General features: G+C 40.1%; 5 protein-coding genes across 8 annotated transcripts; 2 read left to right on the top strand and 3 right to left on the bottom strand.

Annotated features, from left to right (window-relative positions):
* Positions 1 to 394: 394 nt before the first annotated feature.
* Positions 395 to 11,022, bottom strand: rnf212b (E3 ubiquitin-protein ligase RNF212B). Of its 3 annotated transcripts, none has more exons than XM_088085510.1 (13): positions 10,982 to 11,022; positions 9,437 to 9,559; positions 9,256 to 9,308; positions 9,074 to 9,148; positions 8,696 to 8,802; positions 8,461 to 8,605; positions 8,320 to 8,348; positions 8,182 to 8,222; positions 8,073 to 8,097; positions 7,884 to 7,950; positions 6,709 to 6,766; positions 6,541 to 6,571; positions 395 to 947 (listed from the first exon to the last, which is right to left on the bottom strand). In XM_088085510.1, the coding sequence occupies exons 2-13, from the start codon at positions 9,534 to 9,536 to the stop codon at positions 722 to 724; spliced, it is 957 nt and encodes a 318-aa protein (XP_087941636.1). In that variant the 5' UTR covers positions 9,537 to 9,559; positions 10,982 to 11,022; the 3' UTR covers positions 395 to 721. The 3 variants fall into 3 exon arrangements, with proteins under 3 accessions (XP_087941636.1, XP_087941635.1, XP_087941637.1); XM_088085509.1 differs by lacking the exon at positions 10,982 to 11,022 and adding an exon at positions 10,326 to 10,541; XM_088085511.1 differs by lacking the exons at positions 395 to 947; positions 10,982 to 11,022 and adding exons at positions 6,115 to 6,433; positions 10,326 to 10,534.
* Positions 892 to 5,980, top strand: homeza (homeobox and leucine zipper encoding a). Its single transcript, XM_042498171.2, is given in 4 exon segments — positions 892 to 1,339; positions 2,099 to 2,188; positions 2,597 to 4,567; positions 4,569 to 5,980. Coding segments are annotated over 2 exon segments (1,980 nt in total). The 5' UTR covers positions 892 to 1,339; positions 2,099 to 2,188; positions 2,597 to 2,623; the 3' UTR covers positions 4,605 to 5,980.
* A 1,056-nt stretch (positions 11,023 to 12,078) lies between the features above and the next one.
* Positions 12,079 to 14,160, bottom strand: LOC121951997 (zona pellucida sperm-binding protein 3-like). Its single transcript, XM_042498501.2, has 10 exons — positions 14,002 to 14,160; positions 13,734 to 13,900; positions 13,559 to 13,662; positions 13,387 to 13,475; positions 13,123 to 13,303; positions 12,927 to 13,032; positions 12,738 to 12,823; positions 12,452 to 12,543; positions 12,303 to 12,379; positions 12,079 to 12,221 (listed from the first exon to the last, which is right to left on the bottom strand). The coding sequence occupies exons 1-9, from the start codon at positions 14,066 to 14,068 to the stop codon at positions 12,315 to 12,317; spliced, it is 957 nt and encodes a 318-aa protein (XP_042354435.2). The 5' UTR covers positions 14,069 to 14,160; the 3' UTR covers positions 12,079 to 12,221; positions 12,303 to 12,314.
* Positions 14,161 to 15,384: 1,224 nt separating this feature from the next.
* On the bottom strand, positions 15,385 to 19,150 carry LOC121951996 (zona pellucida sperm-binding protein 3). Of its 2 annotated transcripts, none has more exons than XM_042498499.2 (10): positions 18,991 to 19,150; positions 18,718 to 18,902; positions 18,540 to 18,643; positions 18,370 to 18,461; positions 17,269 to 17,449; positions 17,083 to 17,188; positions 16,915 to 17,003; positions 15,879 to 15,970; positions 15,636 to 15,750; positions 15,385 to 15,570 (listed from the first exon to the last, which is right to left on the bottom strand). In XM_042498499.2, the coding sequence occupies exons 1-10, from the start codon at positions 19,055 to 19,057 to the stop codon at positions 15,459 to 15,461; spliced, it is 1,143 nt and encodes a 380-aa protein (XP_042354433.2). In that variant the 5' UTR covers positions 19,058 to 19,150; the 3' UTR covers positions 15,385 to 15,458. The 2 variants fall into 2 exon arrangements, with proteins under 2 accessions (XP_042354433.2, XP_042354434.2); XM_042498500.2 differs by having other exon boundaries at positions 15,385 to 15,553.
* Positions 19,151 to 19,289: 139 nt separating this feature from the next.
* Positions 19,290 to 22,105, top strand: nedd8l (NEDD8 ubiquitin like modifier, like). The gene is made up of 4 exons (XM_042497339.2): positions 19,290 to 19,920; positions 21,342 to 21,389; positions 21,479 to 21,561; positions 21,667 to 22,105. The coding sequence occupies exons 1-4, from the start codon at positions 19,903 to 19,905 to the stop codon at positions 21,788 to 21,790; spliced, it is 273 nt and encodes a 90-aa protein (XP_042353273.1). The 5' UTR covers positions 19,290 to 19,902; the 3' UTR covers positions 21,791 to 22,105.
* Positions 22,106 to 22,187: the final 82 nt, after the last annotated feature.

Raw genomic sequence — 22,187 nt, 5'->3', positions numbered from 1 at the left:
GTCCAAAGCTGATATGAATTCAGCATATTGCTCAAGGACACAGTATCACAAAAACACTGTTGATTGTATACTTCCATCTTGTTTATGATACAAAATCTAGCACACTGTACATCAATATGTCTGAATCTTTCTGGGTCTCCAGGAAATATACAGTTTTGTTCTCAGTGGTGGCTGTGGCCTTGGACTAATAACTCAAAAGCTTTACAGTTTTGGTTTTGGAAGAGGCTAGAAGGGGGGATTTCTGCAAGTAAATTAGAAATGATTTAACTCCTGTCATTTAGCTTTCTGGTTAGGACAGTAGGAGTCAGATGGATGAAGTATTTTTTTTAACTTTATTATTTTTTTTACAAACATAAAAGACAAAACAACTATCAACAGAAGGGGTCACTGTAGGTTGCACAGGAGGCACATGCTTGGAGTCATTTAAATATCAAGGACTGTGCATCCCTTAAATCCACAATTGTCCTTTGGTTTCCTACAAGGTCCTTACGATCCTTGACTGTGATCATAAAAACTCAGGTTTGTTTTTTGTTTTTTCCTCTTCTTTCGCTCCTTTCTTTCCCTTCCTTCTCTTTTCTCCTCTCCTTCCCTTGCCACCCCCCTCCTCCCTCTCTCCCTTCCTCTCTTTCTACCCTTTCCTTTTCAAGTCTTCCTCTCATTAATAAGGCCAAAGTCCAGGATGCAGTATTTTAGTTTTAAAAAATGATCATTCTGGTGGAAATCATAGCAAATGTTTGTGGGCCTGATTTGGGGTTGTGGGGTGGGTGGGAGGGATGGTGGGTGGTTGACGTGAAAATGTTTCGCCTACTGCCACGGATTTATTATACAGGCGCCTCCTCCCGCCAATCCACGGCCTGCTCTCCCAGACTGGCACACCCACCCCACCGTCACTGTGGGAGAGTTGGGCCTTGTGGGCTTCCTGGTCCTCAGCTCCGCCTCGCCTCGATCTGGCCGGACAGCGAAAACACTTCTCAGTCAAAGAACAAAAGCAACAACGGATGGACCGCGGAGGACGAAGTAACGGCGACTCAAATTCAGACCTGAATCTCACGGATTGAAAGAACTGTGCCCTTAGACGGCAGGATTTAGCCGACGACTGAACTCATACGAAAGGCGGCAAACTTGGTCGCCTCGCATCGTTGTATCCCGACCGTAATCCGTCGAGGTGCTTGATAAATAAGACAAGGGTCAAACCGACAGACACACGGTATTGTTTCCTTGGTCTTCCTCTGAACTTCGGCCATAAAAAGCGGAGCGCCAGAGGAGTAACTCCCGGTTTCTTTTGTTTTCTTTACACCCAAACGGACCCCTGGGATAACCGGTTATTTCGGCATTTTCGGTAAGTTTATTTTTATGTTTCACTGAAGCGTGTCTGACGGCGAAGTGCGCCTGTGCAGTGTGAAGCGTTTTAGTTAGTACGCCATAAAGGGGGGAGACGCTGGGCGGCTATTGTGATTGGCACCGAGAGCAACTTTTATAGCTTTTTGTTACACTAAAACGAAGATAAAAGGTGTAAACTCTAAAAGCGCATTAAAGTATGACATTAAACACAGGGGAGGCCACCACATGATCTCTTCCCATTGGATTTCAGTGTGTCACCAGTGACTAATACAGTGGTTTCATAATTTGTTTGCTGATGTTTTTGGTACACTTCAACATTTCTTGCGTAGCTCAACAACCTCAACCGTCGGCCATGGCGTAATGCGCAATATTTCCGCTGCTGTACCAAATAAAGAACAAGTGAAAGAAAGTATAGTTACTTGTACACTGCTCAATAACTAGTTAAAACAACTTAATTAATTCAGTTAAGTAATGAGTGAAATTGATCAAAAATGTAAAAAAAATATAAAATAAAATAAAATCAGAGAGTGTCTGGATCACAATTTCTTGTATTTAGCCTTCTAACTACTAAAGGTATATGTCCTCGATGATGTTTTGGAGTGTTGGCTTATCACCTGTTGATTGATTATTTCCATTCGGTTTTTTAAATCATTTATCATTCGGAATATGAATGGTTGAATTTGATGTTGACTACTGTTTTGAGTGCCTAGACTTGTACTTGAGTGTGACTAATGCAACTCATTTTCTCCTTCCACAGGTTTCTCTTTCTCTCTGTCTTTGTGAAGAGGCTACACTCATCTTTTGGGACTGAGAACTTGGGAGTGGAACAAAGCCTGACTGGCAAGGGGTGAGAAAGTAGACTGTGAAGGATTTCTCATATAGATCCCCGATCCCCACACACCCACCCTTTGCGACCCAATCCCCCCCACTCACACAAAACAAAAGTCAGTCACCGCCACACGCTGGGGGAGGGGAACCCAGTCTGGACAGAGTATACGACTAGTTTCACTGTGAGTTCAGAATAAGGAGTGTGAAGTACGGGGGGGAAGGGGAAACAGCTGTCAGATAATTGACTTTGAAAATGAATAAGAACTGAAAGTTCTTAAAATATCATAGTCTGTGGTTTTGGCTGAACTCATCAGAAGAAATTTTTCCTCCACCTACATCGATCTTATCTATGATGTCAAAATATTTCAGCAGTTGAGACAAGTTAAAAACATCAACCACTAAACCTACCTTTTTATTTATTTTTTAGGTGAAAGAGCCCATTTTGATATCCCAGATGGCAACCCACGGTAAACGTAATGGCAGAAATGGACTCCTTATGGGCATGAAGGGATCTACTGAACGAAAAGTAACAAAGACAGAATGTGAAGGAAAACTTGGAGTTAAACACCCCTCTGAGGATTTGCGCCACTCTGCCAGCTCAGCTGAAAGCAACGTGAGTGGTATGGCTAGTTTCACCACCAACCACAACTCTGCCGTATGCCTGCCTCTTGTGTCAGAGGGACTGAAATTGGTATGGACACAGTCGGATCAAACTCGTGAACTCGACACAATCCCAGAGCTGGTCCAAGCCTTTAACTTATTTCCATACCCATCATCCCGTGAGATCAACAACCTGGCCCGGGTATGTGCCTTGCCACTGGATAAAGTTAAGGTGTGGTTTATGGTGCAAAGAATTAAATATGGTATTAGCTGGTCCTCAGAGGAGATAGAGGAGACTAGGCAAAAGCTGGCTGTGCCTGAGCTTTGTGAATATTCTGCTGAAACACATGAGGAAGAAAAAATGAAGAGCAGAAATTGTGAGGAACTGGAAATTGAGGATAAGGACAACATTGAAGATGAGGGTGTTCTCTCTATTCCCCAGAAGAAGAAACCAAAGTGTGAATCACCAGATTCCTATAAACCAGCCAAACCTACTGTCCCATGTTTCAGCTCCACCCTCCCACCTCCTCAGGATTCATACTTCTACCGCCCACCAGTGGACAAGCCACCAAGTACAGCAGCTGATGTCTCCCTTGACCTCTCAGATTCATCATCACGACGGAATCGTCTTGGCCGCTACAAAAAGTCTAAAGCTCAACTGGCTGCCCTTAGGAAGAGCTTTCTGAGAGAGAACTGGCCTGCTGAGGTAGAACTTAGACGTTTGCAGGAAGAAACGGGGCTGAGCCGTAATGACATTCGTAAATGGTTCAGTGATAGCAGGTACCAACTTAGGGTTGGCCGAGGAAGTCTTGCTGCAGCTCAGAACTATACCCAACACAGTGGAGGTAAACAGGATCAACAAATTCAACCTCTGCCACTTACAACACAGAAGACTAGTCAACTGAACTTGTTGAAGGGTCTGGAGGGAGCCCGCAACAATGGGATTAAAGATTCAGATTTCTTTCAGACATTTTTATCTAACAGTTTGGAAGCAATTGGGGAAAGGGTCCTTGAGTCAGAAGGGTATGATATTATGGAGGAGCTTTCTGGGGATGGCGACAGTTTTAAAGACGAAGAACAAAATGAAGACCAACCCTTACAACTGACCAAGACCTGCAAGATTGAGCCAGATGTACCACAAGAACCATCAGGTATATTAAGATCCTCTCCGTGCTCTTCCCCCTCTGGCAGCCCACCACTTACTGCCTCACCTAATAAACTACTTTCAAACAGCATCAGCACATCAAAGAAGTCAGCCCGCTTAGCCAAAGTCAGTCCCTCACAAATCCCGTTGCACACCTCAAGGGCTCCCTTATCTACACCCCCTGCCCTCACTCCGGCTGGGCGACCAAGAAAGACCAAGGAGCAGCTGGATATGTTAAAGCAGCACTTCTTGCGCTGTCAGTGGCCCAAGAGTGAAGACTACACTGAACTTGTTAAGCTTACAGGTTTACCCCGTGCAGATGTTATTCAATGGTTTGGGGACACACGGTATGCCGTGAAAAATGGCCAGCTGCGCTGGGTGAAGGGGGTCCGCGACCAGTTCTTGGCAGAACTTGCTGCCCAGCAAAGTAGCAGCGGTTTAACTAATGGCTCTGGGACATCATCTCGGCCTGGGGGTAGTCGAAAACGAAAAGCTCAAGCAAATGCAGCAAGTGCAGATTATCCTGATATCCAGCCGTTAGTGACATATCACCTTTCAACAGGCTCACTACATGAAAAAGACCTTGACTCTCTATGCAAGAAATCAAGAATGAGCTACCAGCAGGTGCGAGATTGGTTTGCAGCTCGTGATGTTGGGGGGGACTGACCAAGAACCCATTGTTGCTGATTAAGACACTGGAACCAGACTTAAGAACATTTCTGAAAGTTGATGGAGTGCTCCTGAAAACTTTTGCACCAACAAGCATAGTTATTACTTTGGTTTAAATTGCTTTAAATCTGCAGGTTTGTAACATCCGGTCTTCCCAGTACAAGCCCAGTTTGGGGCTTGTGTTTTTATATATGCTGCATTTCCTGCTTATCCTAATATATTTTGGACTTGAATTATAATTGTGCTGCCCTTGTTGCTGTAAATAGGACAGTAACTTCTACACTGGTTTGCTTTTTTTTTTTTTTAGCATTTTTTTGTTTAGATATCACTACTACAGACTTTTAGTATTCCATTGTAGCAGCATCATTTAAATTGGTTGTACTTTTGGTACCTGACTAAAGCAGATAAGAAACTGCTCCGGATAAACGTCTATGTTGATAAATTTGTTGACTGATCACTGTGTGTAATCATTCCTTTACAGCCAATAATTCCTTGTCATGAAAAGCACACTGGACATGTACACTTAATTAGACATCTTGCACTTTGGTTTCAGAGCCTGCTGCCATATTCATTAAATCCAATTCTTTCACAAAATATCAGTCCCTAACTAAACAGTGTCATTCTTCATCCCTTAACACTGAAACCTATTGTCATGCCTTTTGAACACAGCATGATACATCTAATTCTACTAATGTCTACAGCATATTTCTGAGACACATTCCCTGATTCTCCTTTAAACGCTCTGCTGTAATACATAATTTGCTATTTGTATACATTTGGTATTTGCATTTAACTGCACCTTTTTTGAATAGTAAAGGATAACAGTTGTATCAACATCATACAAAGTCAGAATTGCCAGCTTCAGCTCTGATTTACACTCCTTAAGTCAGTATTTTTTATATCTTTTGTCTTAATAGCTGTAGGGTGTGACTTGATGGATTATAATCTAGACAAACTAGACAAGATAACAGATGGGGGCCACATACTGTATAAGTAGCAATGGGTATTTAATCCAAAGACTGTTCCAAATGACTGTTCTGATAAATCAGATTATGAATTATAGCACAAACATTATACAGTCAGGTTATAATTATAGAAAAACTCCACACTCTAAAGTATTTTTAGTAAACCTACAGGGGGTGAAGTGGGCTTTAGATGGACTTTAGTTCATTAGAAATGTCTGGATAAAGGTTAGATAACCAGGATGTTGGTAAAGCAGTGTCCATCACAGTGTTTTGTCATTCTATTAGTAATGAAAAGTCAATGCGAGTGTCATGCTGTCCGTAACGCTTAGTGTCTTCTTTTGAAGATGTTTTCAATGTATTTTCTCCTTTTTGAAACATTTCTCATTTGCACAATTGTGTCACTGGAAACCAGTAAAGGATTTGCCTTTCTAAATGTGTGCAAGCAATTCTTTGTGTGTGTGTGTGTGTGCTGCAGTGACTGATCCAAAGAGATCAAAATTATTTTTCCATCAACATAAATTCTCTATTGCAAACTGCAGAAATGTTTCTTATATTAACTTATGATAAAAAAAATGTATTGCCAGAAAATGACCACTAGTTAACCAATGATAAGATAATACAATATAGCAGGTTGATTTATGAACAGGGGAATCATATGGTAACACCAGTGAGCCATGTCATTCATTGTTGGCACCAACAGTTACTGGGCAAAAACATGTGTAACTCCAACATGTGACAGTTCTGTCAAACACATGCATGCCTCAAGACTCCTTAATGTATAAACATGTCCCCAGATATGACCCCATATTATTACTGCCTGGGTGACTGTACTGACAATCCACTCATAAACTGGAACTGGAAAACATTAGGAGTCTGACGCTGAGTTCTGAGGAACACAGAAATGGACTAACTCAGCAATTACATGACAAAATCTTACTCATCAAGAAAATCTTAACATGTGTCATGGCAAGTTGTTTGAAAAGCGTTTCTTACCTTGTAGGAGTGCTGAAGGATGTGGGTGTTCCTTAAAACAGACATGAAAGTATTTTTTTAATTAAATATGGAACGCAATTAAATTCTGAGTTGATCAAGCATAATGTATCCAGTGTACCCACGGAACCTGTAGCAGAGCTACAAAAGAGTCTTTGAAACAACACTTACTGTGTACATGCTCATAAAGAGAGCTGTGGCTTGAAATAGAGGTAGCTGACCCAGGAGTCTGGAGAAAAAAAAAACAACAGCTCAAAGCGTTTATTTTGGGTAAAAGTTAAAACCAAATTTAATTTCTACCCCATATGCTGAAAACTTTATAGTTGATAGTTGATTATTTAATGAGTCCCAACAAGGGCCTTGTCTATGTATATGTGATTATTATAGGGCATGAAGTTTCATTTGTGACCATGAAAATCATAGTCAGACAAAAAAATCTTAACTGAAGGTTAACTTACTAGCTTCTCCCAGATGTTTTAACCTCACCTCATGGCTTAACTTGTTAATGGAGTTGTCATGGATACAGCATCTTCCTAATAGACCGAATCACATTTTTTTACAATAACTGCTTTTTCAAGTTCATAAAATGAAAGGGCCCTGAGCAACTGCTGCCGCAATTATTTACCTTTTAGCCACCTAAAAAAAGGCCTACCGGGAAAAAGAAAAAATCGATATTAGTTTGAGTATATGCAAAATTGAGAATACTGTGACCGCTTTTCCTTTCCATCAGACAGCCTTTTTTGACAAGAAGCTGAAGCCGTTAATCTCAAAGCCACCAGACTACATTGACAAAACCTTTTTTTTTCTTCCAACAGGCAAAAATACATTTCGATGCAGGCCCTGTCCACAGGAGGATATCGCTTACCTTCTGTGCCTGTAGATTTTGTTGCTTTTATTTGCTTTGTAGCAAAGATGCTAGCATTAGAAAGCAACACAGTACATAAACAAGCACATCAGAAAAGTCAGATAGGTTAGGCCCCAATGTTTAGTCAGTTACTGCTGAAAATGACAACAGAAATAAACTAGTTTACTGAGTTCACATATCTCCACAATTCAAAACTATTATCAGGTGCCACGAGTGACTGCTGTCGCTGGTCCAGCATCCCAGTGATTTGGTTAATAGCAGAACAAACTCCAACCACTGAGCTAGACAATGATATGAAACCTCCATGAAAGCTTTGGTAAAAGCTATTTACTAAAGATTTTTGTATTGTCAAACAGCTATTATGCCACTGGGTCTTAAAATAATGCTACCCAGTTCTTTTTGGAAAATACTTCTACCATCATGACACCAAAGTATAGCAGGTCTACAAAACAATACATGAAGCCAATATTACAAGACTTACTGTGAGGGAGGTTAGACTGGGACCTCTGTCTCTGGCCAAGCCCTGCGACTCCGCTGAGCCTAAGTAACTGAGACCCAGACAACATGTTTGAGCATCACATATTTTGCAATTCTTTCATTGGGTGTAGAAATGTGAGGATGTTGCAAATACAGAATGAAGTCCACCAGAACATGACAGTGTAACACATACCCCCTAGTTCTTGAACAGCGGGCAACTGGCAAAAGAAAACATGCACACACTCCTTATCAAATAATCTGAAATGTAACTGCAACAACTGAACTTAATTCACTTTATTTACCTGGGGAGGTAACAGCCACAGGGAGCGACATCCTTTTAGAGCTATATAGGAGAGAGAAAGTAATTGTTGTTTTAATAACTTTAACAGTGGAAGGTTTGATTATAAACAGGTTAGTCCTGAAATGTAAATTCATTTTACCCGTCTCTATGCACCTGTCTTGGAGAAACCTTTGGCAAACAGAAAGCGTGCAAACTAAATTAGATATGTAACCTATTACCTTAAGGTTGGCATTTCTGGCAACAAAAAACATTTTCCTTATCAGACATTTGGAACACTTACCCTCCACTGAGAGAGTGGCCTTTTCAAATCATCTGTCTCTCTTTTCAGCTCCAAAAGCTGCATTTTTAAGTCAGTGTTCTCTCTTTTCAGCTCTGAGAGGTGCTTTTTTAAGTCAGCGTTCTCTCTTTTCAGCTCGGAGAGTTGCCTAAAGATGAGAGATGTTGGAAGAATACTGTTGCAATCAGGTGTTTTATTTACACAGCCACAGATGAACAATAGCAGATACTGAAATCACCTGTAACCCTGCTCAGTGACTTCCTTCAGACGCTGTTCCAGTTCAGCAGACTTGTGCTTGAAGTGCACTGCGACTATCTCTTTCTGTGTCCGCTGAAAAAGTGCAATCTGAGGAGCATGAAGACAGCACTATCAAATATACTTTCAGTGAAAATACAATATTTACATCAACTTTTGCTTTTGGATCGTAGCTTAGCGATTCCTAAATGACGATGGTCATTTTTGATGCTTTTAAACCACATCACTCTAACTGAAGCAATCATTTGCTGAATGACTCACTGACTTGTGATTGACTGATTGCTCTGACATTTAGCATCCCTGTATAGCAATTAAAAAGCAGTGAGGGAGCTTGGGTTACCACTGCACAGTGGAGACAGACCTGTGAAATGTGCTCCAGCCGTGACTCGATGAGCTTCACAGGGTCCTTGAAAAATACCTTCTCCTGTGGCTTCATCTGAAACAGAAAAGTTGTGCAGATCTAATAAACTGGCTACGTAAAATAAGGTCATTTGTTGTTGGCATCAGGCAGTAACCTGGAGTGAAGATGTCAAACTCACCAACCTCATCTGTGATGGGCAGATAACTACAGCTGGCCCCACATACACTGCACTGCTCTAGGGGGAAAAGACAAACATGAGAGGCATAACTAGCCTGAATCCGTCTAATCTGAGCTATTATGTTAAAAAAAATTATAGTTGTGTGTTGTGTGAGTAATATGACTAAGCATATCTGATTGTCTTACTGGATTTAATGCATGCGTCACAGCAGATGTGTCCACAGCTGGACACGGCAAACTTCGACCCACTCCTTTTGAAGCACTGATTACAGTGGAACCAGTCCATTTTTTGATCCTGTGGGTTTCCTCCTGTGCAAACACAAAAATACAATACACACATGTGATTATGGAACATCAAATATTAAGTTATATTAACATAAGTATGTGGACAGCTCTGGTCACACACTTTTGTGTGCTTTTAGTACTAGTGTGGACTTCCTGTTTTAGTCCTTTCCCTGTTTCAACATGACAATAACCCCCTGCACAAAGACAGGTCTATCAAGAAATGGTTTTCCCAGTCTTGTGTGAAGAACCTGACCTCATCTCTATACAACACCTTTAGGACGATGTGGAACAACAGCTGCAAGGCAGGCCTTTTTACCTGACATCTGTCCACTGCACCACAAAACACTCTCGAGGATGAGTGGGAGCAAATCACTGCAGCCAGATTAAAAATCTTGTGAAAAAGTGTGTCCATTGAGTGTAGACTTCTGGCAACATATTAATACCCAGGGATGTGTGTCAGGTGTCCAAATACTTCTGGCCATGTAGTTTGCCGGTATGTAAAACAGTGTTAATATTAAGCTTTTCTATGACATGGAGCTGCACAATCATGTTTTTACTGGACAAGTAATAAGATGTAAAGTCATCACACCAATATAGCTCAACCATTTTAGCTTTGGATAGTTCTGCAATACGAGTGCTGAAGGGATGGCGCTTTTTTTGTATGCCAACTGTAGTTAACTTTTAAAGATAGCTCTCCCTGCTTTCCTTGTCGAAGAGCCAGGGGATTTTCCCATTAAATTTTGGATTGTTGCAAAAAATAAACCCTGCGGCAAGAGTTTCTGATACTTACGAGTGTTGCTCAACGAGACAATCTTCACAAATTAACACCACCTGTATGATTTTTGAAACGTAAACGCAATTGCCATAATTTAAGCGCTAACGTTTGGCTATCAATGAACTACACTACGGTCACGTGACTTAACGTCAACGCTTCAATAAGGCAGTAAAGCCGTGCTCGGCGTGATGACGTTCTGTAGTCCCATTAAACCGATGGTTAACAACCGCCTTTAAAACCACTTTAAAGCTTCAAAATGTATTACATATTTCAAAAGTCTCTTATTTATTCTAATTCAGGCATCTAATAGAAGCCCATCCATTGACTGCAACACAAGGGAACAATTTCCATGTTTGAGAACTGGCATCCCTCCGACACACAACTCACGCACGCGACGCGAGCACGCACAGACATAGACAAACACACACACACACACACACACACACACACACACACACTACTCTAAAGTGAGGACAAAGTTGGCCACTCATGGCTACCAAATCGTTTGCTAGCTAACATTAGCTAGTTAATGTAGCTTGTATCGTTGAATTTTTTTTATTTATTTTTTTTTTTGACTGGCTGACAAACTGAATGTATGAAACTGACCCAAAACTTTCATTACTTTGAAGAGACGATATCTACTGTCATTTTCGTTCTCTTGCCAACATTACCTGTCGTCCTGCTCAGAATTAGTCGAAGTTTTATCTTTGAAGAGAAGTTATTTCACTTAGCTCAGAAGTCCCGCCTCTGCGCAAATAGCTGATCTCGTTCTCTGTTCTGATTGGTCGAGCCCCCCAGTCTGTTAAAAGCAAAATATAAATACGCCAGTAGGTCTGCTGCTGCATTAAGGGCAAACTGTTAGCAGCATAAAAACTGGCGTTTTATTTGAGGGAATAGTGTAAAAAAAAAAAAAAATAGTATTAGTGGAGTTAGAGTGATTCAGGCTATGTAAACGTTTGAACCTTTTATGTTTATATATTATTTCATATTGAATGTGGCAGAAAACAGGTATGCAATTTAAAAGTTACTCCTTGAATGCTTCTTATGCTGGTCATCTAAACATGCTACCAAAACACCTGTTACATCTCACCATGCCCTGCACATTTTGTCTCCAGTTTTGAGATAGACACCCTTAAGCTTAATGATTAAGCTTATGCTCTTTAGTCAACTACTAGTATTTGTGCTGGTGTGGATGGGGGTGATAGGTGGATTGCAAACTCAGGATCAGCTAGAAATTTAAGGTGAGTAAAAGCGATGTTAAACATAGATAATGGATACAACATTAAAAAGGGGTCAGTTTGGTGAAGTGCATTAAGGCAAGGTATTGCTAATCATTGTCCATGTAATTTTGGTAAAAGAAACCCATTTATCCCTTTAAAAAAAGTGTTCAGTTAAACCTTTTGGAAGAATAAAAAAAAACTGAGGATCAATTAATTTAATTTTGTGGTTTACAGTGCCATGCGCAGTTTCCCCTGACTACAATTAAGGATGTTATCATTAGCCCCTCACACAAATGAGTGAAACCAAGTATCCACATCTTGGGAATAAATTCTTTGTCAGCATGTTCAGATATACATTTGGGTTACATAAAATAAATTGCACTGTTAAGCCCTTCTTGTGTATGAAGTTGCTGACAAGATATGTGCTTCTCAGCAGTTTTACCCAGGAATAAGATCAGTTTTTGATATAAAGATCTTGAATAGTGCACAACGCATCTTAGTTAGGGTCACAGCAAACTCAAAAGTAGTCAAATTGAGAGCGTCCCAAGTTAGACGGTTTGATACATCTTTAATGGCCACATTACAACCTGAAATACAAAGAGACAGGCACTAAGCTTTAAGAAAGCGTATGAAACCAATAATAAAAACCCAGTTCAAATTAAAGGAACCAGTTCGCAACATGGATCCATTCCTGTTGGGAGAACAAAAAAAAAAGTTTAAATAGCTGTTGAGGTTAAATATATATTGCAATGTAAAATGTAAACATGCTCACCTTGAGGATATTTCAGGAATTTACATCAGTGATAGTTAGTGGCCCAAGAACTGCTTTTTGTGCAATTCCATGCTTCCCTGTATGAAAAAAAACCAAACATTTAGGACAGTACAATGAGACAGGTTTACTATCAGCAGCTGTGCAAATACCTGATGCTATGCTCCTCATCTTCCTGGACTTGCAGGTGGAGTCACAGCAGTCACAAAAATTGCTGTATGCAGAGTTGTCCAGAAGTTCCCAGCTGAGTTCATTAAGATTAGATGGAAAGCAAGAAGAGTGTCAGTAAATTCAGTTGTTACGGATAAAGAATTCAAATGAATCCATAAACAAACAAGCAAGTGCTTAAACTGGATTCTGTTTGCAGCATCTGAAGACTGAGCCAACGCTGAATAACAGACCTTATGCAAAAATAAAGGGACAATAAAAAGGTTTTACCCATGATCTTTGAAATATTGGCAGGCCTTCTTGGTGTTGTCAAGACCATTGGGATCCCAAGCCACAAGTTTGCAGTGGATGAACACCTATTGAGTTTTGAATTGAAGTCGAACAGCATAACAGTCTCCACAATACATACTTTGCATCTTAAAATGAACATGCACAATTTATAGAATGAGGCAGGTTTACCTCTTCTCCAAGGGCAAACCTAAAGGCCTGAAGGGATAGTTTGATCTCGGATGATTTTTGCCTTGGCTCAAATTTCGAGAGTGATATCTTGCTGTCCACGAGGCATCTGTGTGAATAAAGAGCATTTGTCACTTCCCAGTGTGTGAGTTAATATGGTTTAGTGATTCAGTGCTTATTGCCAGTGTAACAAGAATACCCCTTATTGGTGATTATCGGGTATATGCTGCTGTCAGGCTGCAGCTCGGGTGTGGAAGCAGCAACACATTCCTCAAGCAGCAGCAGTAAGGGCTGATGGGTCTTCTGCGCCACACTAGCCATGATAGGGATGAAGGAGCCCAGGGGAAAGCTAGTAGATTCAGCGGGGCCTGAGAAGTCATCTGTAGCAGTAAATAGAGATGAGTCACGGTTACAAGAGTCGCTGAGAGCTGCCATTTCCAGTGAGGTCATGTTGTACACCCACCATTCATTAGTCCAATGTGGAACACTAGATCTCCATGACCGTATGTATTAAACACTGGGTCATAAATCAGATAGGGCCAGTCTTTGGGCCTGCACAAAACAAAGCAGACTGAGTAACTATAGAATATATGGTTAACTTAGTTTTACTTGATTAATGTTGAAGTAGTACCCACCTTTCATACGCACAGACAACGGGGTGAGTGAAGGCGAGAATGTGAGAATCAGGAGAGGAAGTGTAGGTCAGATCATTTGTGTATATTAGCTGATCCCCAGTAACCTATATGAGAGATATATAATTTGTAGAAAATGTGGTGGACTTAGAGATACAGGTTAATATTTGCTACTCACCATTCTCCTGAAGTTACAATTATTGAAATCCACACTGAAAACAGCCTCCCTGGCTGTGAGGCTGGTGGGAAAACAGTTACCCAGACGAAAGAGCGACAGATCAGCCTGAGGTCTGCTCTCTGTCCACACCACCGTCACAAAATCTGGCCTACAGTCCACTTTCATGTCTGTGAGGGATACAAGACAAAAACTCAGAGGTTCTACTCAAACACTTTGAGTTAAAAATGATAAATTGACACTAAAAGTCCTGCATTTTTGACAACATTACCTGCATATACCGACACGGCAGCTGCCAGGCTCAAAAGCAGTGCACCTTGCCAAAAGAAAGCCATCATGACTGAATTTTTGCTGCTGACACTGTGGGTGCTTTTATTACTTGTGGCTGAAGAGACATTAATCAGGAAAATCTCTTTCACCTGCTGTGTGTCTACAGTCTCAGGTGCAGCAGTCATCGGATGAACTACAGCTGGGAGAGCAACTTATTCACACATTAGACCCATTTCCTCTCGATGTGGTGTAGCTTTGACAGCAGTATGTTAACCCTGTAACACCTGGATCTTCATGAATTGTCTATTGCAGCATTAAGATGCCTTAAATTGTTTTAATTTCTTGCAAAAACACAGGAAAAGCATTATGAGCAGCATTGCAAGAAATATCCCCAAAACTGGAAAAAAAAAAGTAAAAAAAAGTAAAAGGTGACCAGGAAATGTGTAGAATGAGGAAAAAATGTCCAGAAAACTAATTGTTTTAATTTAATATTAAACATTTAACATGTCTTGTTAAGTTTCTCATTGCCCTGCCATGTTTTTCTAAAAAAACAAAAAACAAATAGATAATATGTTTTGTGGAATACATATACATTCAACTGTGAAAAAACGATGCAGCCCTGGACGAACAGGCAAAAATAGTTGGATGGATGAATTTTAAGTTGTTGCCTTAAGCAGTTACATCAGTGTGAAGTTGCTGTTATCAGTCACCTTTTTACCATGCAAACACTTAGGTCTCTGTCTCTCTTGATTTTATTATTATGGCCAGAGAGTAAAAAAAACTTTGCTGTATTCAGCTGCTGACAATAACAGCCAAAATCTCTTTATTAAAAGAAATTACATTGACTGGCAATATCTATACCAAGTTAATGACATGTTTTAAATCTGATACCCACAGGATCGTTGGCAATGCTTCCTCAGTGTGTAATATCAGAATTTATGTCATGATTTGCAGCTAGAGATAAAACTGGAGGCATGCAGCAGAAGAAAAATGGCTGTGACCCAATTCAGGGGCTACATCCTCTAAATCACGTGGCCCGCATAAAAGATGGGTCTAAAGACCTAAAGGCCACATTTTAATTAATGGTAAAATGTATTGTCTAGCCTCACAAATAATTCAGGAGCTTCTTTTAATGTAAAGTCAAATTTTTAGGTTTATTGTGTGTCAGTTGCCTTGAAACTGTCTATAAATGGTAAATTTCTGCAATAAACTGGGAGAAGTTATGAGTTTACAGGCTGTGACCTTTTACCACATGGACACGCTCACATTAAGACATGTGTGACTGGGACTTTAAGGTCTTGACACTTGTATTTTATTATCAGTCCCTGGAGTTGTGATGACTGTGTGAAAATGCGGCTAAGAAAAATGCAATGAGAGTAAAATCTTAGGAGTCTCAGGAGTTTACACCAGGTTTATTGGTACAGAGAGTTCAGGATGGATTCATCTGCAAACACTAACTCAATCATGTAAAGGGGATATCTTGAGGAGGCTGAGGACATCTTCTTCCGGCCCCCTCTGCTTTGCATGATCATCGAGTCTATCATCTGGGCTTCCTGTTGAGATAATGTTACTTCATGTCATTTGTTTAGCAGAACTTGCAGTATAAAGACAAAGACCTTTATTGCTCATAGTTACCCATCAGAATCGGCTGCAGTGACAGACACCACTGATGCATTGTGGGTCTCTGAGTCAGCTGGATCCCTTATGATCAGGGGGCCCAACACAGAGTTGTGACTAAAGCTGTGGGTTTCTGACAAGGAAAAGAAAAAGATCATGACTTAATGGTGGAAAAGGCAGAATCTTAACAAAAAGAAACAACAACAAAAACAACAACAACAACAAAAAAAGAAAACGCCCAAGTTGGCAGAAAAGTGATACCAGATTCAATTCCTCTTTTGGAGCGTAACTTGCAGGTTGAATCGCAGCAGCTGCAGACGGAGCTCTGAAAGGGGTCATCGAGCAGTTCCCACCTGAGACAGGAGCGATCATAGATCATAGTTATATCAGTATGGCGTTGACTTTATAGACACAAAAAAAACCCAACAAAAGCAGACCTTGTTGTTAGCAGTTTAATGTAGGAACTATTGTCTTTCTACTGAACTACACCTGCCAGCCATCGAAGGAAGCATGCATCTACAGCTAGCTCAAATAGCACCGCTGAGCCAGATAACATTACAGCTCAAACAGGACGCCATTAATGTTTACATTTAAACGAGCGAGCCTCTCGTCTGTGGGTTGATGCACGCTTCCTTCTGAGGTGATTCGGTTGGCGTATGAGCTTGCTAAAAGAAAATAGTTCCTATAAAACTGTTCACAACAAGGCATGTGGATTATCTTGATAGCTGGGTCATGATTTCTGGCAAGAAATTTTTTTTTTGCCTTTTGAGCAACACAAGCTGCCTTTCATCTAGTTCCATTAATAGTGAGAGAAGGCAGACATCTCAACAGCTGATATCTCCAACGCTCAGCAGCTCACACAAAAACAATTTAGACTGAAAAATAGGGCTACAGGTAAGAGGAAATATGTATTTTTGATTTTGGGGTGAACTGTCCCTTTAGACATGTCATGTCGAGCTTGACTACAGTCTCTTTTGTGGAAACACTGAGCAAGTAATAGTAGCCAAAGCTGTCAGATACATGTGGTGGAGTTAAATATTTCCTACTAAAGTTTTATATAAGCACTTTGACAATTTAAATTAAGAAATGGTTTAATATTTCAAGAGACACCCTTTTTTACTTTCGTACAGTTGTTTTTTTTTTATGTTAATCTAAAATAAGCCAACACGTCCTTGCTCAAACTACATTACACCAAGCGCACATGACATCAGTGGTATCGATCTTCTCAAAATCCCAACTTGAAAGCCAATAATCCAATTTTCCAATATGTCTGATTGTTCCCATAATGCAGTATTACCTCCTGTTTTCCTTGACGTAGTGGCAGGCTTTTTTGCTTTCGTCAAGAGCTTCAGGATCCCATGCAACCAGTTTACAATGAATGTACACCTGAGGAGCACAGAAAAATACATTTAAAATGAGTCAGGAACCAAATGCTCAGTATTACAATCACCATTTACTCTCTCACCTCCTCTCCGAGTCCAACCTTGAAGGACTGCAGGTAAAGGATGAGAGCAGACGAGTGGTACCGAGGGAGGAACACAGAGTTTGCCGTCATGCTCTCTAAAAGACACCTGAGAAAAGTTAAACTTAGATCAACAATAAGACTTTGGAAAACAGTCATTAGAGAGACGAATCATAGTGTGAACCCTACCCCTTATTGCTAATGATGGGGTAAACCTGGCTGCCAGTCTGCAGCTCTGGTGAAGTGGATGCCACACATTCCTCCATGAGCAGCAGCAAAGGTTGATGGGAGTTCTGCTCCACTGCCGCCCATATTGGCATGAAGGAGCCCAGAGGGATGACATTTGTCTTTGCTATACCTGTTAGCTGATCTGTAGGGGAAAGTAAAAGGCTTGCTGTAAGTATTTCCAGGGTTCCCACACATTTAGACAAACAGCAAACTTTTCCATGACTTTTCAGGAACATTGAGTTTGTTTTTTTTTGGCCCGGCATTTTTTTTAACATAAAGATTCAAAGTCCGTGCTCATGGACCATTGGAAATTTGAAAATCCATCAATTTCTGTTTTTACAGTTTCTTGTAGTGATAAATGTGTCATTTTGGTTTAAATGAAATAAATTTTAAAAAACATGCATTCCAAACCCCCATTTTCTTTCAAAAAATAAAAAAGCTATTTTTAAAGTTTCTACAAAAACATCAAAGATTAAAGAAAAAAAAAACACTACATAAAAAAGGCAGTTTTTTCTAAAGAACACATGCCTTCCAAACATTTTCTTTAAAGACAATAATTTTTTTTAAAGTTTTCTATAAAAAAATTAAATAAATAATTAAAAAAAAACAACAACAACAAAACCATGCCTCACAAACCTAAATGCAAATTCTGTTTTGTTGATATAAATAAGATGTAAAATAAAAAATAAATGCAGCCATTTAATGCTGCATTTCCATCACCCAAGCCAAAAGTGCTTAAAATTTTTTGACATGCCTATTGGGCATACGTGAAGGGAGTGACAACACGGGCAGAAAATTAAGAAAAATTAGTGATGAACAAATAAACAGAACATCCAAATAATGTTGCAAGTTGACGTGAGCTTTGTTACGTTGTCAGCTACAGAAAATAAATCCACCACTATGTTACATTACTGTCATTTAACAACACTTTTCCATATATTTTTCCAAAACTTTCAAAAGGTTCTTACTAGTTCCATGACTTTTCCAGGTTTTCCATGACCATGGGAACCCTGTATTTCAGTATTGCCATGTTGTAGCTTATTCGGTTGTGAGAGAACTCACCATCGAGGAGTGCCATGTGAAACACCAGCCCGCCTCGGCCTTCAGAGACACCTGACCCAGGGTTCAGGAAAGGGGGAACCCAGCCTTCAGGTCTGAAATATAATGGGAGTGTTTTCTCATCACGCATTACAGCTTGAAACTAGAAATTTAATTCAAAAGGAGTCTCCTACCTTTTATAAACACACTCAATGGGATACACAAAGGCAGCAGGTTTTGACTTTTGCTGCGGCCTGTAAGTCAGCTCATTTTGATAGAGGAGACGTTTTCCTTTCATCTGTGGAAAAACAGCTTATCAAAGACACTAAAGAGGCTGACAGGGATTTCAGTTAAATATAGAGTTTACGTTACCAGTCTTTTGAATTTGCAGTCAGCAAACCGGTAGTTGAACTGTGCCTCCCCCTCCCCGCTGGGCAGGACGTTCAACCGAGATGGCATGCAGCTCCCGAGAAAGAGACGAGCTGCATGTGGCACCAACTCCGCATTGATCCTCCATTTGATACTTATTGAGTCTTTCCCACAGTCTACTTTGATCTCTGCAAACGAAATCTCATGATTTCAGTTTCTGTTCATGAAAAACTTTTTTTTTGATTACATAACACATTCATGCACACAAAAATATACCTGCATTAGCAACAGTTGTTGCAAAAAGAGCCAAGATTGTCACACTAAGGTAGAGATGAGTCACCATGTCTGAATGATCCAGAGCACATTGGAGGTGACACAATTAGTAGACTTCCTGCCAAATTAGCTGAGTGATTACCATCTGTGTGAGGCCACATTTAGTCGGTGTCTACTTAAGTTTGGGTGTTTTTCTTCCTCACAATTTCTCATATAATGCAGGGTGTTCATTTTGTCAATATCTACCAGAAGAGGTGAAATGAAACTAATAGGCCTACGTTCAGTCAAGTATCAAAATTAAGCACAATTTCAGTTAATTTGTGCTTTTATTTTACTTTCCACCTCTACTTAAATTCTACATTCTAAAACAAATCTTAATCTTTAATCTACCGCATTTATTTAACAGATAGTTTCTTGATATATTTACACTCTACAGTGCCTATAACATGATGAGTTTGTAAATAATAGGTCAAATTTGCTCCTTGACCAACTACATCATTGAAATACTTACATGTTGCTGCATTAGTAGTAATCCAATAACTTAATGGTAGCCAACTATGAAAGTGTACTTTTATTTTGCTAATAGTCTTATTTTCATAATTTAACTATAGTATAATTTCACTGGTAGCCTAATTATGCATTTTTTCAAAGGAATATTGCAACATTTTTCTAAAGTATGTGAATATTTCCATGTGATAGTTGCAGTGAGTTTAGAGACAACCGATTTGTTTTTGATGGCAGCGGAACCACTGTTCTGTGCGACTGAGAGTCATCGTGTCCGGAGCGTTTAGCTGTGTACACAGGAAGTAAATTCAAGTCATCCAGACAAGTAGGTTATATTTCGCCAGTATATCAAGTGTTTTGATCAGGAAACGGTTCATATCAGTTGGAATTGTAGTATATAATTAATTCAAGATGCTGATCAAAGTTAAGGTAAGTCCACCGATTAATCCGCGGTCAGTCTTTTCCGCCGGCTCGTAGCTGCTTTAGCCCGCTAACATCACTGACCGGTGCGCTAATTTATTTTTGGGCCGGGGGGCTGTAAGTTATTATAAACCAACTCACATGTAACTTATTTAGGAGAAATCCGATCGAAATATTTACCTGCTTGTTGGTACAGTGTTAAACTGAGCTACCAAGAAGCGACCAACACGCTGCTCGTTGGCTAATGCTCGCTGTTCAGTAGCTGTGTGATTTGATAGCTTGCTAACCTAAATGCAGCCACAGCAGGTTAGCCAAAATCCTGCACCGGTGTTATATCAAAATGTGCGACCCTTCAGATTCGGTGACGCTTACGGAGATGGTGGGTCGGTGCCCCACCGGCCACCAGTTTCTGATATCACAAGGACTGGAACGATTAATCTTTTAACCTAATCGAATAGTCGATCGACCAAAAAAAATAAAGGATCGGCTATTTTGGGGTGATTAATAAACAAAGTGCAACACAGTTTCCGGATCCAGCTTCTCCACTGACGAGATTTGCAGCTGTTTTCCGCTTTATATTCTTGTTAACTCAATGTCTTAGTTGTTTGCTGTTTGCTATTTTTACATTTTTTAAATGCTTTATCAATTATTAAGTAGTGGTGGGGAAAAACGATACAGCATAGTATCACGATACTCTACGTGGCGATATTCTGTTGATAAAAGGACACCAAGTGTCTTTTTCTTTTAATTATATAAATTATTGATATTATAAATGCAAATTAAACTTTTGGTAACCGACTAGAACAATAAAGTCAGTTGCCTTTTTAGTTCACTAGATACATAAAGCTGTCATAAAAATGACTGAATTGAGATAAATAGACGAAAAACTTTATCTTATTAGATAAAACAGATCCTGACAAAGTTTTTCTTTGGAGACCGTTAAAAAGGCAAAAAAAATTGCAATATGAGTGTGATACTCAAAACTTTAAAAATCACTAATATTCTATTGTGACTCAAGTATCATGATAATATTGTATTTTGTGGGGCCTCTGGTGATTCCCACTCCTACTATTGGTATATATTAGAAAAAATACTGGCTTGACTAATCAATAATGATTATATGTATTCGTGGCAGCCCTCGCTATCACAGTTATCCACAGCTAAATGGCAATCTTTTTGTGACCAGCTGTCAAAATACAATATGTGGCACATGTTGAGAACATTTGCAGTGGAAATATACAGCAGATGGTAACAAAATCTGAAGAACTGAGTCAAACATGGGCGAACACTGATAAGAAGTGACAGGTCTTTTTTTTCTGAGACTTCTGCCTTGTGTTGATTGAAAAGATGCGTTGCAGACTTGATGTGTGATTTTTTTTTTTAGAAACTGAAGCTGGTGTTGATGTGATCATGTTAACATTATGTTTCAGACTCTCACTGGAAAAGAAATAGAGATCGACATTGAGCCCACAGACAAGGTGAGATAACATAAGCACACAAACATGTATATTGTTAACTCAAGGCATCACATTATGTGTAAATATATCATTTTTTTGTGCAAATGAAGGTGGAGCGAATTAAAGAGAGGGTGGAAGAGAAGGAAGGGATCCCCCCGCAGCAACAGAGACTCATCTACAGTGGAAAACAAATGTGAGTTTCCACATCATGAACATGCTCTGTAGTAGCTGCGAGATGCTTTTATTTCTCCACGAATCTTCCCTTAACCATCTCTCTCCTGCGTTTTTTTGCTCTCAGGAATGATGAGAAAACAGCTGCAGATTACAAGATCCAGGGAGGCTCAGTGCTCCACCTTGTGTTGGCGCTAAGAGGCGGCTCGACGCTCCACCGGCCCTGCATACACCTCTCCTCCTTGTCATGAGTCGCTGTCGTCATGGGGCCAGCTGAGTGCCAACGCTTTAGGTGTCCGTCACCGTCTAACCATGTTTCAGCACAGAGATCTGAATTCCCACGCTCCCGGGCCAGCGCAAACAACAATGAAAAAATCAATAAACAACAACAAAAAAAGAGAGAGAGAGAGAGAAAAAGGACGTTCTAATTCCTTTGTAGATGTTTTTTTTTGTAAACCCACATTGGCTTTTTTGAGTTTGACCAGTTGATGCAGGCACCCATGCAGTACAAAAGACAGTTTGAAAACACTGTGGTCTTTTTGCTTGTGAATAAATGCTGAAGTAGATTTAAGCGTTGTCTTCTCATACACACACACACACACACACACACACACACACACACACACACACACACACACACACTGAGCA

Source organism: Plectropomus leopardus, chromosome 12 (genome assembly GCF_026936395.1).
Source record: "Plectropomus leopardus strain MGB_pleo_1.0 chromosome 12, ASM2693639v1, whole genome shotgun sequence".
Lineage (NCBI taxonomy): Eukaryota > Metazoa > Chordata > Actinopteri > Perciformes > Serranidae > Plectropomus > Plectropomus leopardus.
Note: the sequence above shows the minus strand (reverse complement) of the source record. Positions and strands in the feature narration are given on the sequence as shown.

Coding starts and splice junctions, on each gene's coding strand:
- rnf212b (XM_088085510.1), bottom strand. CDS start 9,536: ATGGACTGGTTCCACTGTAATCAGTGCTTCAAAAGGAGTGGGTCGAAG. Junction 9,309..9,436: donor TGACGCATGCATTAAATCCA/GTAAGACAATCA, acceptor TTTTCCCCCTAG/AGCAGTGCAGTGTATGTGGG. Junction 8,223..8,319: donor AGACAGGTGCATAGAGACGG/GTAAAATGAATT, acceptor TCTCCTATATAG/CTCTAAAAGGATGTCGCTCC.
- LOC121951996 (XM_042498499.2), bottom strand. CDS start 19,057: ATGGTGACTCATCTCTACCTTAGTGTGACAATCTTGGCTCTTTTTGCA. Junction 18,903..18,990: donor AACAACTGTTGCTAATGCAG/GTATATTTTTGT, acceptor TTTCGTTTGCAG/AGATCAAAGTAGACTGTGGG. Junction 15,751..15,878: donor CAAAAGAGGAATTGAATCTG/GTATCACTTTTC, acceptor TTTCCTTGTCAG/AAACCCACAGCTTTAGTCAC.
- nedd8l (XM_042497339.2), top strand. Junction 21,390..21,478: donor ACATTGAGCCCACAGACAAG/GTGAGATAACAT, acceptor GTGCAAATGAAG/GTGGAGCGAATTAAAGAGAG. Junction 21,562..21,666: donor ATCTACAGTGGAAAACAAAT/GTGAGTTTCCAC, acceptor TTTTGCTCTCAG/GAATGATGAGAAAACAGCTG.
- LOC121951997 (XM_042498501.2), bottom strand. CDS start 14,068: ATGATGGCTTTCTTTTGGCAAGGTGCACTGCTTTTGAGCCTGGCAGCT. Junction 13,033..13,122: donor CCGATAATCACCAATAAGGG/GTATTCTTGTTA, acceptor TTATTCACACAG/ATGCCTCGTGGACAGCAAGA. Junction 12,380..12,451: donor GATGAGGAGCATAGCATCAG/GTATTTGCACAG, acceptor TTTTTCATACAG/GGAAGCATGGAATTGCACAA.